The sequence below is a fragment of the Primulina eburnea genome, chromosome 4 (genome assembly GCF_022965805.1).
Source record: "Primulina eburnea isolate SZY01 chromosome 4, ASM2296580v1, whole genome shotgun sequence".
Classification (NCBI taxonomy): domain Eukaryota; kingdom Viridiplantae; phylum Streptophyta; class Magnoliopsida; order Lamiales; family Gesneriaceae; genus Primulina; species Primulina eburnea.
The window spans coordinates 3,103,238-3,117,145 of NC_133104.1; the positions used below are offsets into that span (position 1 = coordinate 3,103,238).

General features: G+C 29.6%; 3 protein-coding genes across 5 annotated transcripts; 2 read left to right on the forward strand and 1 right to left on the reverse strand.

Annotated features, from left to right (window-relative positions):
- Positions 1-361: 361 nt before the first annotated feature.
- LOC140829608 (uncharacterized) lies at positions 362-1,562 on the reverse strand. Its single transcript, XM_073192921.1, has 2 exons — positions 1,023-1,562; positions 362-805 (listed from the first exon to the last, which is right to left on the reverse strand). Exons 1-2 carry the CDS (start codon positions 1,560-1,562, stop codon positions 362-364), a joined length of 984 nt encoding a protein of 327 aa, XP_073049022.1.
- Positions 1,563-6,327: 4,765 nt separating this feature from the next.
- On the forward strand, positions 6,328-7,944 carry LOC140829701 (transcription factor PRE6-like). Its single transcript, XM_073193007.1, has 2 exons — positions 6,328-6,747; positions 7,612-7,944. Exons 1-2 carry the CDS (start codon positions 6,622-6,624, stop codon positions 7,756-7,758), a joined length of 273 nt encoding a protein of 90 aa, XP_073049108.1. The 5' UTR covers positions 6,328-6,621; the 3' UTR covers positions 7,759-7,944.
- A 1,519-nt stretch (positions 7,945-9,463) lies between these two features.
- LOC140830631 (binding partner of ACD11 1-like) lies at positions 9,464-13,572 on the forward strand. Of its 3 annotated transcripts, none has more exons than XM_073194042.1 (6): positions 9,500-9,617; positions 10,460-10,488; positions 10,555-10,686; positions 11,919-11,994; positions 12,857-12,970; positions 13,051-13,572. In XM_073194042.1, the coding sequence occupies exons 3-6, from the start codon at positions 10,571-10,573 to the stop codon at positions 13,477-13,479; spliced, it is 735 nt and encodes a 244-aa protein (XP_073050143.1). In that variant the 5' UTR covers positions 9,500-9,617; positions 10,460-10,488; positions 10,555-10,570; the 3' UTR covers positions 13,480-13,572. The 3 variants fall into 3 exon arrangements, with proteins under 3 accessions (XP_073050144.1, XP_073050143.1, XP_073050145.1); XM_073194044.1 differs by having other exon boundaries at positions 9,510-9,617; positions 10,460-10,476; XM_073194043.1 differs by lacking the exon at positions 10,460-10,488 and having other exon boundaries at positions 9,464-9,617.
- Positions 13,573-13,908: the final 336 nt, after the last annotated feature.

The following is a 13,908-nucleotide window of genomic DNA, read 5'->3' on the forward strand; positions in this document are numbered from 1 at the left end:
CGACCCACATATTCATTACATTAACACTTCCCCATTATTAACACACACCCACATTCATTTAATTTCAACTTTCATTATTTATGGGTTCCACTGTCCACTTACTCATTTTTTTTAATTTTAATATTTCAATATCTTTCTAATATTTTTAAAATTTTACAACAAATATTACTAAAAATAAATAGTATTATTATTTTAAAAATAACTTAATTCCAATATTCATTAAAATATTATTAAGAAATGAAAAAAAAGTTGGACTCTTTTATTTAAAATATTATTATTCAACACAATCTCTTTAAAAAAAACACAAAATACAAAGAAAACGAATTACGATAATTGAAAAGAGAATTACATCTATCGAAAATTACATATTCCATTTCTCTCTAATTTGGTCACACAGATGTTCATGAACTATAAACTGCTCCGGCGTCATTTGTGAAGTGTCTTTCGAAAGGATTTCGTATTCCTTAAGCAAATATTTGCTCTTTTTAGCTTCAGATTTGTTCAAAGCCGCTTTTGCTTTCATCTCCTCTATTGCAAGTTCTTTTTGTTTCCATTCAGATTCGTTCTTCTTTATGTCTGTATACTGAGTAAAACTTTCGAACAAACTGTCGTATCTGGTTGTCAAATCCTCCATCGATGATTTTGCTTTGTTTTTACCTTTTCTTTTTGCGGCTTTTTGACCAATTGGACGAATCTCTTCTTCATTTATATCTAAATCAATACTCGCATCTTTGTTCGATGAGGTGTTGCTAGCCCCCGACTCTGAGATTCTCGCTTTCTTTGTACCAACCAAGTGATCATCGGACTATGGAGTGAACAGTGGACGTGTTTTCATGATTCTCCACACATGCTCCAGATTAAATGCAACTCCATTATTTTCATCACGATATTTTTCATATGCAAACCGCAATATGTCTTCATCACTAATGGTCGCTTCGATAAGTATTGTAAACACTATTATAATTTGCGTTGAAGCGATTTACCTTTTTTTAGACGATATTGTGCCAATGAGATCGAATCACGTTTAAAGCTCTCCGAGATGAACCAGCGGGACGATTGTCATTGTAGTAGTCCGCAACACGTCTCCAGAAATCATTCCCCTTCTGATCATTGCCGATGACTGGGTCATCACTCATTGTGACATACGATCTCGCTAGTAGCTCGTCTTCCTCCTTTTTCCATATTATTCGCTTCTTCGTACCCTCAACATCTACATCAGCATTTTGCACATTTTCGAGATCAACTCGTGTTTCACGGTCGGACAACTGAGTTTCTGGGACAAACGTAGGAGTTGGCGGCTCGTTTTCGATTGGCATATTGGTGGATTGTGGATTATATAATCCATAAAAATAAGGCGGCATGAAATCTGGGTTGCCTATACTTTGCCAATATTCAGGTGTAGGCGGTGGATACGGAGCTCGGGAGGTGTAATTTGGATGATTCGAAGGATTTTCATAACCTTGGAAATTTGAAACAAACGGCCAATTTGGAAATTGTGGTGGATATTGTGTAGAAGAAACAAATCGAGGTCGATTTTGTGACTTCTGACTATTGTCACCCATTTGGCTTAAAAATATGAAAAGATAAATGTTGTGGGATGAATTTGTAGAAATTGATTAGTATATATAGTGAGTAATTTCGAATATAGCCGTTGGTGCATAATTTTGCAGTTTTAAAATAGCCGTTGGTGATAATTAGCGACGTTTTTTGAAAAACCGTCGCACATAGCGACGGGTGTTAAAAAACCGTCGCAAATAGCGATCTTTTTTAAAAAAAACAGACGCTTTTCACTTTGCGACGGTTTACGAAAAACCGTCGCAAAGTTGCGATGGTTTACAAAAAACCGTCGCAAATTTCGAAATAACACCGTTCATTCTGATGAATTTCTTGGCTGCCATGTCAGACAAGATTATTAATTCTTGCGCCCACATTGGTGGACGAAAATTAATGGGTGTTATTAACACCCATTAGCCAACCAATGTGGGTGTCCTTAGAGGTAAACAAATGATTTACTTTTAGTTGTTATATATATATATATATATATATATATATATATATATATATATTCCAACATTTGAATTTTAATAAATAACTATATCTACCCAAGTTGCCTCTTTTTTTTTTGTCAAAACACAAAATTCACTACAGAAACAGCATCCACATGCAACGTTGGCTCGAGTGGATAAATCCATGTATTTTCTTGCACTTGCATCAACTAAGACCTGAAAAATTATTGGAAAATTGGTTAAAACACATTTAATCCCAAAAAATCTGATAGTTTGATAGGGTCCGGATATTAATTTTCTGGAGGAAAAAAAATCGTGTAATGTATAATAAGATGTGCTTTCAAGTAATTCAACGATGTTTGGTTGAGGTTTTGCAGCCTTTTCAGGCAGCACAAATTATGGATTTTATAGGAGTTCAACTTGTAGATGCCTATTAGTTATAAATAGTCATTTCACCGTATTTGTATATAATGGATGGAAAAAAAAATTAAAATTAGCGTGCTTCATATTATATATATATATATATAGATATTATATATATATATATATATATATATATATATATATATATATATATAAAAGCAGAGTTTTTGCCAAAAATAGTAATTTCCCGCCAAAATATTATTTCTAAAAAAGGAAAGATTTATCATCAATATTGACATACGTGCACTGCAATAAATGACCGCTTCAATTATTGTCTGCATTTATTATATCAATTCATTTAATTCAATTTCAAATTTAATTAATTTTTATATTATTTCAAATGTAATTTATGTATTATATGTTTTTAAATTTTTTTACTCAAATTAAAACTAAACTATATCGAAAAACTAAACTATATTAAAATTTTTTGCATTAATTATATCAATCAGTTTAAGTAAAAACTGTATAAATAAATTTAAAATAAAAATGATTGTAATTTTCAGTATCACTCATTAGGTAAATAATCCAAAAATAATTTTTGTTATATATATATATATATATATATATATATATATATATATATATATATATATATATATATATATATATATATATATATAAGCAGAGTTTTTGCCAAAATAGTAATTTCCCGCCAAAATATCATTTCTAAAAAAGGAAAGATTTATCATCAATATTGACATACGTGCACTGCAATAAATGACCGCTTCAATTATTGTCTGCATTGATGGTATCAATTCATTTAATTCAATTTCAAATTTAATTAATTTTTATATTATTTCAAATGTAATTTATGTATTATATGTTTTTAAATTTTTTTACTCAAATTAAAACTAAACTATATCGAAAAAGTAAACTATATTAAAAATTTTTGCATTAATTATATCAATCAGTTTAAGTAAAAACTGTATAAATAAATTTAAAATATCTATATATATATAAAAGCAGAGTTTTTGCCAAAAATAGTAATTTCCCACCAAAATATTATTTCTAAAAAAGGAAAGATTTATCATCAATATTGACATACGTGCACTGCAATAAATGACCGCTTCAATTATTGTCTGCATTTATTATATCAATTCATTTAATTCAATTTCAAATTTAATTAATTTTTATATTATTTCAAATGTAATTTATGTATTATATGTTTTTAAATTTTTTTACTCAAATTAAAACTAAACTATATCGAAAAACTAAACTATATTAAAATTTTTTGCATTAATTATATCAATCAGTTTAAGTAAAAACTGTATAAATAAATTTAAAATAAAAATGATTGCAATTTTCAGTATCACTCATTAGGTAAATAATCCAAAATAATTTTTGTTATATATATATATATATATATATATATATATATATATATATCTATATATATATAAGCAGAGTTTTTGCCAAAATAGTAATTTCACGCCAAAATATCATTTCTAAAAAAGGAAAGATTTATCATCAATATTGACATACGTGCACTGCAATAAATGACCGCTTCAATTATTGTCTGCATTGATGATATCAATTCATTTAATTCAATTTCAAATTTAATTAATTTTTATATTATTTCAAATGTAATTTATGTATTATATGTTTTTAAATTTTTTTACTCAAATTAAAACTAAACTATATCGAAAAAGTAAACTATATTAAAAATTTTTGCATTAATTATATCAATCAGTTTAAGTAAAAACTGTATAAATAAATTTAAAATAAAAACGATTGCAATTTTCAGTATCACTTATTAGGTAAATAATCCAAAAATAATTTTTGTTATCTATATATATATATATATATATATATATATATATATATATATATATATAGATATATAAAAGCAGGGTTGTTGCTAAATTTAGTAGGTTCCCGCCTAAATGAAATTCTAAAAAAGGAAATAAACGAAAAATGTGGTAATATATATTATAATAAATGTCTAAAAATATTTAATTCATTATTAAAACTGTATATTAATGTATGCATGTATAACTGCTTGAAAATGGAATCTTTATTAGGAATTACAAACCAAATTAAATTACATTTCAAATTTCAAATCCAGAAATAAAATTTCATTCTGGAATTATAAACCAAATTCAAATTGTTATTCGAAATTTAAATATGAATTCTGAAATTTTGAAACATGTTTCAAAAATTGTGCTCCGCTGAAATTATTTTATTAATTTAAAATTAATGACACATATATATAGATGTAAGGTTATTATAATTAAAAAATTTCATCTATATTTTAGATAAACTATTTTTAATTTGGTTTTATTTTTGAGATCTAATATATTTATTTCAATGATAGTATAAAATCATTTTTCTCTTCAATATATTAACTTTAATCTTAGACCAACAATTCTCGAATTATTATAGATGATTAAAAAATAATCGTAAGTCAATTTAATATAAACTATCATTTTTATTATTTTTTTATTCATGCAACATAATATAAACAAGAAAAAATTGTTAATTAACATATTTAGAATTAAAATATATGTATGGAATTTGACATACTTAACAGGCAAATTTTGTTTATTAAATTTCTTCAAGGCCAAAATTGATTATGGAGTTGTTAGTAAGCTATTATTAATAATCCATGTTAAATAAATTTATATTAAATATCAATTACTATTTTTTTATACTTGAATAAATTTATCTTGTGAGCTATCATTATAAATGTTTCTTTTAGAATTAGTTCAATTTTTTTAATTATTTTTTTATTGTAAATATTTAAACAGAAAATAAGGATTTGAGAGCCAAAGTATCTCAACAATTTAGTTTCCATGGTTCAGTCAAAATGCTGATTCCAACATCAATATATACGTTAAATGATATTACGAATGATATGATTTCTTTTAATTAAATAAAGTACTTTATCTCCAACATAGATCATTCTCTTAAATTATGCAATAACACTAGATTGATCGTGACAAGGCTCGGAAACCATGTTTGGAAGGAAAAATTCTTACTGGAAGTAATGCATGTCATAAAGTGTTTATTCTAAGAATGTCATTGACGCCTTCTTATCTAAGGCTTCCTTTTAAATTTCAACAAAGATAGTTCAGTATTCTTTGGTTGTATTATATTCAATGATAATCAACAAAAGTCAGGGGCAATCATTGTCTTATATAGGACTTTTTTTAAATAACTCTGTTTTTAGTCATGGTCAGTCGTACGTTGCTGTATCCAGAGTTATGAATCCTAGGAGTCTAAAAATTTTGATATGTGATAGTGATAGCAACCCGAAAAATTCAACGACAAATGTTATATTTAAGAAAGTTTTTCAAAATTTGTAATTTCTTTTTGTTTTCTAATTGTATGATCTATAATCCATTTAGTTTATGTGTATTTTTAATTTAGATTATTTATTGAAATTAAAACTACATTAAAAGTTTGTATCATGTTTATCATTTTATTTTGTTACAGTTATTGTTTTCTACATGGTACATAAATTTATATGTGAATACAATATAATTGATAAACACATTATGTCATTCATTGTCTAATACAAGCGTGATATTAATTTTCAGCCAAAATACAAAAATGGCTCTTTTATTCAGTATTTCATTGTTAAGATCTATATGTATATGAAAACAATAAACATTTCACTTTGATAAAAAGTCAAGTTATAGAGAAAGTAAACAAATTATCATATATATTAATTTTAATAATCAATTAGATAAAATAATTGTCTGTGTATCGCACGGGTGAAAAACTAGGTAAAATGAAAATAAAGATAACATGGGCTTGCGGGGCCTCTAATAAACAAGCGATTTTCTCTTCACCCGCTTGATCACCAAACCCCAGTTTGCCACTCTATTTCTCCTGCCCAAAATACTTCATGTATATATATATTATATATATAAATCGTCTTCTCAATCCTCGCCCTTTCTCTGTCATACAAACAGTATAAACTTCAAACGTCCCTATTTAAAAACACAACCATATCCCATTACTCCTCCATGCACTTGTCCTGATCATCACCTCCAACACTACTCCTCCATGCTTTTCGCATTCCTCCTCCTCCTTATTCCTCTGTCCATAACCTGTCCCCAAACACTTCCCTTTATAAACCCCCCTTCCATTTCAAAAATCTCAAGAAACCCTTGTTTTCATTTCAAAGAAAACCAAATCCAAAGGCTAGTTAAAACCACTAAATTTAAGGTTAGCGCAACTGATCAAAATGTCTAGCAGAAGATCACGTTCGAGGCCATCCGGAGTTCCGAGGATAACCGAGGATCAGATTGCCGATCTCGTGGCCAAATTGCAGCAACTTATCCCTGAAATCCGTAGCCGACGCTCAGACAAGGTCATTCTTCTAAGTTCTAACAATTCTACGTTTTAGAAAATCACTAGTTCATGAATCACCTCTATTCACGAGTTGGCCTCATATATACATACACATACGTACATAAATACTATTTATATTTGTATGTATACATTTTCATCCCTGAATTTGTTTTGTGTGGCCTTCGTTTTCCTTCCTAGCTAGGGGATAAGTATCCTACGCCCGCAAGCACACAATCCCTTCAGAATTTATTTTGTGGGACTCTAATGTTCCCTGTCTATATACATGCATTAGTATTTAGTACTGAAACATATATATATATATATATATATATATATATATATATATATATATATATATATATATATATATATATATTTTGCATGTAATGCATTTTTGTACGATTTTGTTACAAACAAGCGAATATATATGTTTTAAGTTAAGATTATATATATATATATATATATATTATATATATATATATTTTGCATGTAATGCATTTTTGTACGATATTGTTACAAACAAGCGAATATATATGTTTTAAGTTAAGATTAGAACTGGATTCTTGTTTCATTCGACATGCTACTTGAGGGTCGTTACGTGGTTTTCGCATTTATTAAGATTGTTGGCTATGTATATTTGATTGATTATGTTTATACTTCTACAAAATAATTGTAGGCGCCGCCTTATAAACATTGAATAATTTCACACCGGGGACTGTAGCATGTAACACACAATAATTAAGTCGTACTACTGTCGTAGTGTATATATATATATATATATATATATATATATATATATAGACACACACTCTTGGCCCAGCTTGAATTCAATCTATCTATCTATATCTATATTCTGTATTAATATAAAAATAAATATGGTCAGGTTTCGGCTTCAAGAGTGCTGCAAGAGACTTGTAACTACATTAAGAACTTGCAAGAGGAGGTGGATGACCTGAGCGACCGATTAACAGAGCTTCTGGAGTCATCGGAAAGTGCTCAGGCAGCCCTCATCAGGAGTTTGCTTTTGTGATGGCCGTGGCGCTTAGATTTATCGTATGCTTGTACCTTTTCTCTCTCTCATTGTCGTACACGGGTTTGGACGTTTGGTCATTGTCTTGGGCCAACCTGTGACTATTTTGGATATATTAATAATATATGGTATGTTTCTCATTAGAATTTGCCTGAAAATGCACTTTCACCAAGTTACATGGCCTCTTTTATTTATAAGATTATTATGCAATTACTAAGTGTTTTGACTAGAAATAAGTAATAATAATATAAGTTTTAATATATTATTCATCCATAGTTGAACTGAAACTCATATAATAATAGTACAATTTCACTATATCCAATAAGTGAATGTCACATCAACGCATATCTGCATGGAATGTCGGGCCATACTGTAGAGCTTGTATTTAATGGTCAGAAAAAAAAATCAGTATATTCCTAAATCTTTAATTTGGTATCAAATTAAATAGTAGATTTTAACATCAAGGTCCCCGATCGAGTTACGTCTCTTGTTTTTTCATGTTCAGTTTAATTAATCAACTATAAAATAATGAAGAGTCATTTTACTATATTACAAAAAAGCCTACATGTGAGAGTTAAAAGTCAACAATTAACATCACTTTATTATATTTGTGTGACTAAATACATATATATATATATATATTATTATATATTATTATTATTATTATTATTATTATTATTATTATTATTATTATTATTAACAAAATTAAATTAAATTATGCTCGTGTTAATATGAGAAGACATGCGAGATCCAGCACACATTTTAAAATTTGAATGTCAAGATCGCTTTCAATATATGAACTACAAAAAAAACTAGAAGAACTCCATATATACTTATTTTATTACAAATAATGTTCATTTAAATTAAATTGTACATAAAATATGTTTTCATTTTTATATCATTTACATGCTGAATATAAAGAATCAATAACACAGACAAAATGTGGAGTCATAGTAACATCAGTATACCAAAAATTTTAATACTTTTTCTGACCCTGATGTACATGTGCATTATTTCTTATATTGTTTTACTTTCAAAAAATAAAGTAAATCTAAGAAAATTATTTTTAACCTTTATATATGTTATTAATTTATAGCATTTACTTAACCAGACAAAAAAATTAATTTTTTGGAGTCCAATAATTGTCATTTCTAGGACAAAGATCGACACGAGACGTTTAGATTGTTATAGGGTTTAAAATATTGAAATTGTTGTATTATTACTGTTAGTCATAACTTTTAGTAAAATAACGAGAATTTTATCTTACAATTGATATCAAAGTCAACATAACTAGTTCAAATTTTCATGGATTGTAACGAGTACGATGATTATATATAAAAGATATTGTTGTGTTGTAATAATTATACTTGTTAAGAGAGTGATCGATATGTGATGCTTATATTGTTGTATTATTTTAAATGTTGGAATTACACTATTATCTTTACCTATAATTTTCCGGTAAAACGGTAAAGGTCCAATTCTATAAAAAATTTATAATTGGAAAACAAAAAATAATACATGCAGCTATATGAATACCCACTAAATAAATTTGTCACTTTTGATTTTTTTTTCTTTAAAAATCATTATTTAAAATTTTATTTTATTAATCTTTACAGGTATCTCTTATTCACCTCTAAAATAACACCCAAGTGCTAACCGGAGCCAACAAGACAAGAGGGGCAATTTGGAATTGTTTAGCTTGAAACGATATAATATATCAAAGTTTAGGGGTCATTTGCAAATATTTATTTTCGTCAGGAATCTTCTTTCAAATACTTCATTCTAGATCAACAGCTTTCGGCACGAAACATCGTCTTCAAGCTCCCGAATTTCTCTGCGATTCAGAGATTGAACAAAAGGTGAGTTGCTGAAATTATTTGAATCATTTTTCATGCTATGGATTTCGTATCTTTTTTTGTTTTTAACTTGTGTTCTAATTAGGCTTTTGTTAATTGGATCATTTTCAACACACTTTTGTGATTTTTTCTCGTGACTCTTTGATTGTCAAAACGGAATTAATTCTGTTTTGTGATTTTAATTTGTTGAGAGATGAAGCTGTCTTTACCGGAAATTATGCTTGTTTTTTTTATTTATTTGCTTCTTCTTGTTTATTCCTTCTTTTGGAAGGGAAATTCTACAGTATTTTATGGCGCATACGCTCATTGGCTATACATAATTTGCCTTTAATGTTCTAAGTTGAATAGCTACTTCTCTTTCTGTTGATTACAAACCAAGATCCTGCTTTTTTAATAACGCACTTTATGAAACTAGAAAGTATTTCAATGGAATGAAAAGCCATATTCAGGATTTATAAGCTTCTGGATATCCTTCGCCGATGACTTTTTTGAAACTGTGTTGGCAGTATAAGATTCCTTATGATTAACATATAACCCTTGGCAGTATAAGATTCCTTATGATTCCTTCTGGTGTTTGTCTTAGATCAATCACCATTTAGCTATGCAAGTTTTCCATTCATCAAGTAATCATTTTCAGGAGAGATATCACAGTAAGGCACCATGTTGCATAAAAACTTATGAATGACATGTTATCTTCGTCTGGAAGTTCATAAAGTATCTCATGTAACTGAGAAACAAATTCGTGAGAACATTATCCTAGCTGGTGATTCTCGTTTTTTAGATGTTAATTAATATTTTACCTTATGTTTGAAACTAATTAACTAAATTGTCTTATGTTGGAACAGGTGGAGTTATTAACGAGGTTGTCTTCTTGGTAATCACTAATCAGAGATTCTAATGTTTTTGAAATGTTAAAGTTAGTAACCATTTGTTTCTTCAGGTTTACATCAACAGAAATGAGTCCAAGTGGTTATATTGTAGAAGTAACAAGTCTGTCTCCTAAAGCCATGGAAAAAGATGTCTATGATTTCTTTGCTTTCTGTGGTGCAATCGAGCATGTGGAGATTATCAGGTACCCTCCAGATTCTAAGGTTACATTACATTGTATACTTTTTATACTTTATCCTGTGTGTCTACAACTTTACATAACATACTCATTGATTTTCAATAAATTCTTCTTTTCGAGTTATCCTTTACTTGATGGTTGTGCCCAATTTAAAAGCTCCGGATTTTGGGCGATGAAATTTATACTGGGATCCTCCTTCTAAAACACTCTCTCACACATACCTGAACTTAAGGAGACACAGTACCAGAGGGACAAAAAAGCAAAAAAATTTCCTATGTTAACATAGTTGCAGATCCCATAGTTTAAAGTATATTGTCTACGAGGTGCATGTTCTGTGTGTTTTTGTGTTAGGCTGTTAGCTTTTCTGAGAAGTCACTAGGATGTCAACTGGAAGGAAGTTAAAACCGTGCAGTTTATTTACTAACAAGACTACAGTAAAACCTTTGAGTGTTCTGATCTTGAAATTTATTCGTTGCAGGTCCATATCATTTATAATATCATGTGTACACGGTGCATGCTCAGTGTTTGGTTTCATTATGTTAGTTGTTCTAAGAACTCACTGACAGAAGTCAGCTGAAAGGGAGTTTAATTTACTAATAAGATTACAATGGAATCTTTTGCATGTTTTGATCTTCAAATTTAATCGGGAAAGTTGCAATTTTAGTAATGTATGTTTAGTCTCTTTGCGAGTTTGGTCCAAATTTAATTTTGGTCTCATATCTTTCATTTTTTTGGCAAATTTAGTCTTTCTCCAAATGAGTGATGATGTTGCACTGCATAAGTCAAGGCCACGTCAGTTCCACATCCAGACCACATTAGTGCCACATGAAAAAATGACCAAATTGTATAAAAATCAAGGATAATTGATTAAAACTGAAATTCAATAATACATAAGCCTAAAATTGCAAAGAGGTATACACAGAGAACCACAATTGTAGTTTTCTCAATTTAATCAGTCGTCAATTTGCATGAAAGCACCTGCCTAAGATATCCTTCCCTGACAAGAGTGAACGTAATAATCCATAAATTATTTCAGCTTTCCTATACATTGGACTGATGGTCCATGATTGAAAAGCATATATAAAATGGACTATGTTCTGTATCCCTTTGCAATAAGGCTTTTGAAATTTTTCGACCCAAGGCTTTTGTTATTTACTCTTTGCTTTGTTCCTTAGTTTCCTTTGAAGTGAAATAATTGCTTAATTCGATATTATTTATATTTTTAATGGAATCAACAGAGCCGGTGAACATGCAAGTACAGCCTATGTGACATTTAGAAATCCTCACGCTCTGGAAACTGCTGTCCTGCTCAATGTAAGTTCTGCTGGTATTGGTCCTATCTTGTGGCTTAGGGTTTAATAAACAAATAAAGTCACAGCAGAGTTAATGTGTCCGATGACTCAGATAATTGCCCATTCTAGATTTTGCTATAGTTCTGACTTGGACAGTATTATACTTTTATTCCCAATTAGTAGCACGGATAAATGTCTAAATGGTACTGCAATTCCAATAAACATAAATGCAGGTGTGATTATGGTATTATTCTATTTTATGTTGATATATGCTTCGTATTGTTTAACCACTCAAAAGTAGACTATTCAACTCCCTTCTTCGTGGGACAGTTTTGCTATCTTGTGGTTATTGTTCTTTCTCATCCATGATAAATCATAATTTTCACTCATGTTTTTCTTTTGGTTCCTTTGAGTTCACTATTCCTTGGTAAAAATAATATCAAACTTTTGGAATAAGGACAGTGTTGAATCATTTTGCTTGAACCCAGAGAATAGAGATACACACAATAAGTTAGTTTGGGAGGAATTTTTTGTGAGTTTTTTTAATTGTTGTTCTAAGTTTTATTTCTACTTATTGCATTAACAATGATTTTTTTTTATAGACGAATGAACGGGTGTTTATTTGGTGCTTAAAAATGTTTATGATAGTGACGGTTTGGGGGGAATATTCAAAAGTAGTTTATGATTGTCGAAACATCAAGATCATTATAAGTTATTTTATTTATTGTATTTGTGATTCTGAATTAAATAGGGATCAACATTGACATCTAATTTTGCTCGTTTCTTGGTGCTTTTGTGTAGTCGTTTGAATCTGTCACATGCTTTGTTTTAGTGATTTGAGGTTCTTTGGAGTCTTACTCATTGAAGTCGAATGTTGATATTAGGGAGCAACCATTGTCGATCAACCAGTATGCATAGTCCGATGGGGAAATTACGAAGATGACAATAATCTCTGGAACCGTCCTTCATGGAAAATTGAAGATGATAGCAGTCCAAGTGTGGGTGTCTTTCTTTTGTTGTATCGAGTCAATCGTTCCTTTCGGGGCTAGTTAACACGTTACTTAACTGATTTTCGCAGCATTCTCAAGAATACAGGAGTGTTCCCTCTGCTGGTGAAGCTATGACTCTGGCTCAGGATGTAGTCAAAACAATGGCAGCTAGAGGATACGTAGTCGGAAAAGATGCATTAGGCAGGGCGAAAGCGTTCGACGAATCTCACCAAGTATCCGCCACAGCAGTGGCCAAAGTTGCTGAATTAAGTGAAAGAATCGGACTGACAGACAAGTTATTTGCTGGGGTTGAAGCAGCGAGATCAGTGGACCAAAGATACCATGTTTCAGATACTACAAAGACGGCCGTTTCTGCCACCGGAAGAACTATGGTTTCTGCAGCAACTGCTGTGGTCAATAGTAGTTACTTCGCCAAGGGAGCTCTTTGGGTGTCAGGTGCTCTGAACAGAGCCTCTCAAGCCGCCGCTGATTTAGGTCACCGTGGTGTTAATAAATAAATAATGTGGCCTACTCGAATAAACTTTATTCTCTGTAGTTTGTCTTAAAGTTTTTGTTGATTTGATTTTCCGCGTGACACGGGTTTGATTGTTTGTGGCGTTGTTCTTTTTTGCTGTTGGGTTCGGTTTTCGTCGTCCTGCTCTGATATTTGTGCCCGACAAGTGTGTGGTTTTATAAAATATATATACTATTTTATTAAATTTCAGCCTCGTATAGTAACTACCTGTCATGATCTGTTTTAATAATTATATATATTAATAAAATATTTAAATTTTAATGCAAATTACATATAGTTCAGCGCGTATAGAGTCATTGTTTTTAAATCGAATTAATTTATTAAATTTTGTTATAGTTTTTAATTATTATTTATATAAAAATTATTTTATTATATTAAATATGTTATTTATAGATATAACATCTAATATTTT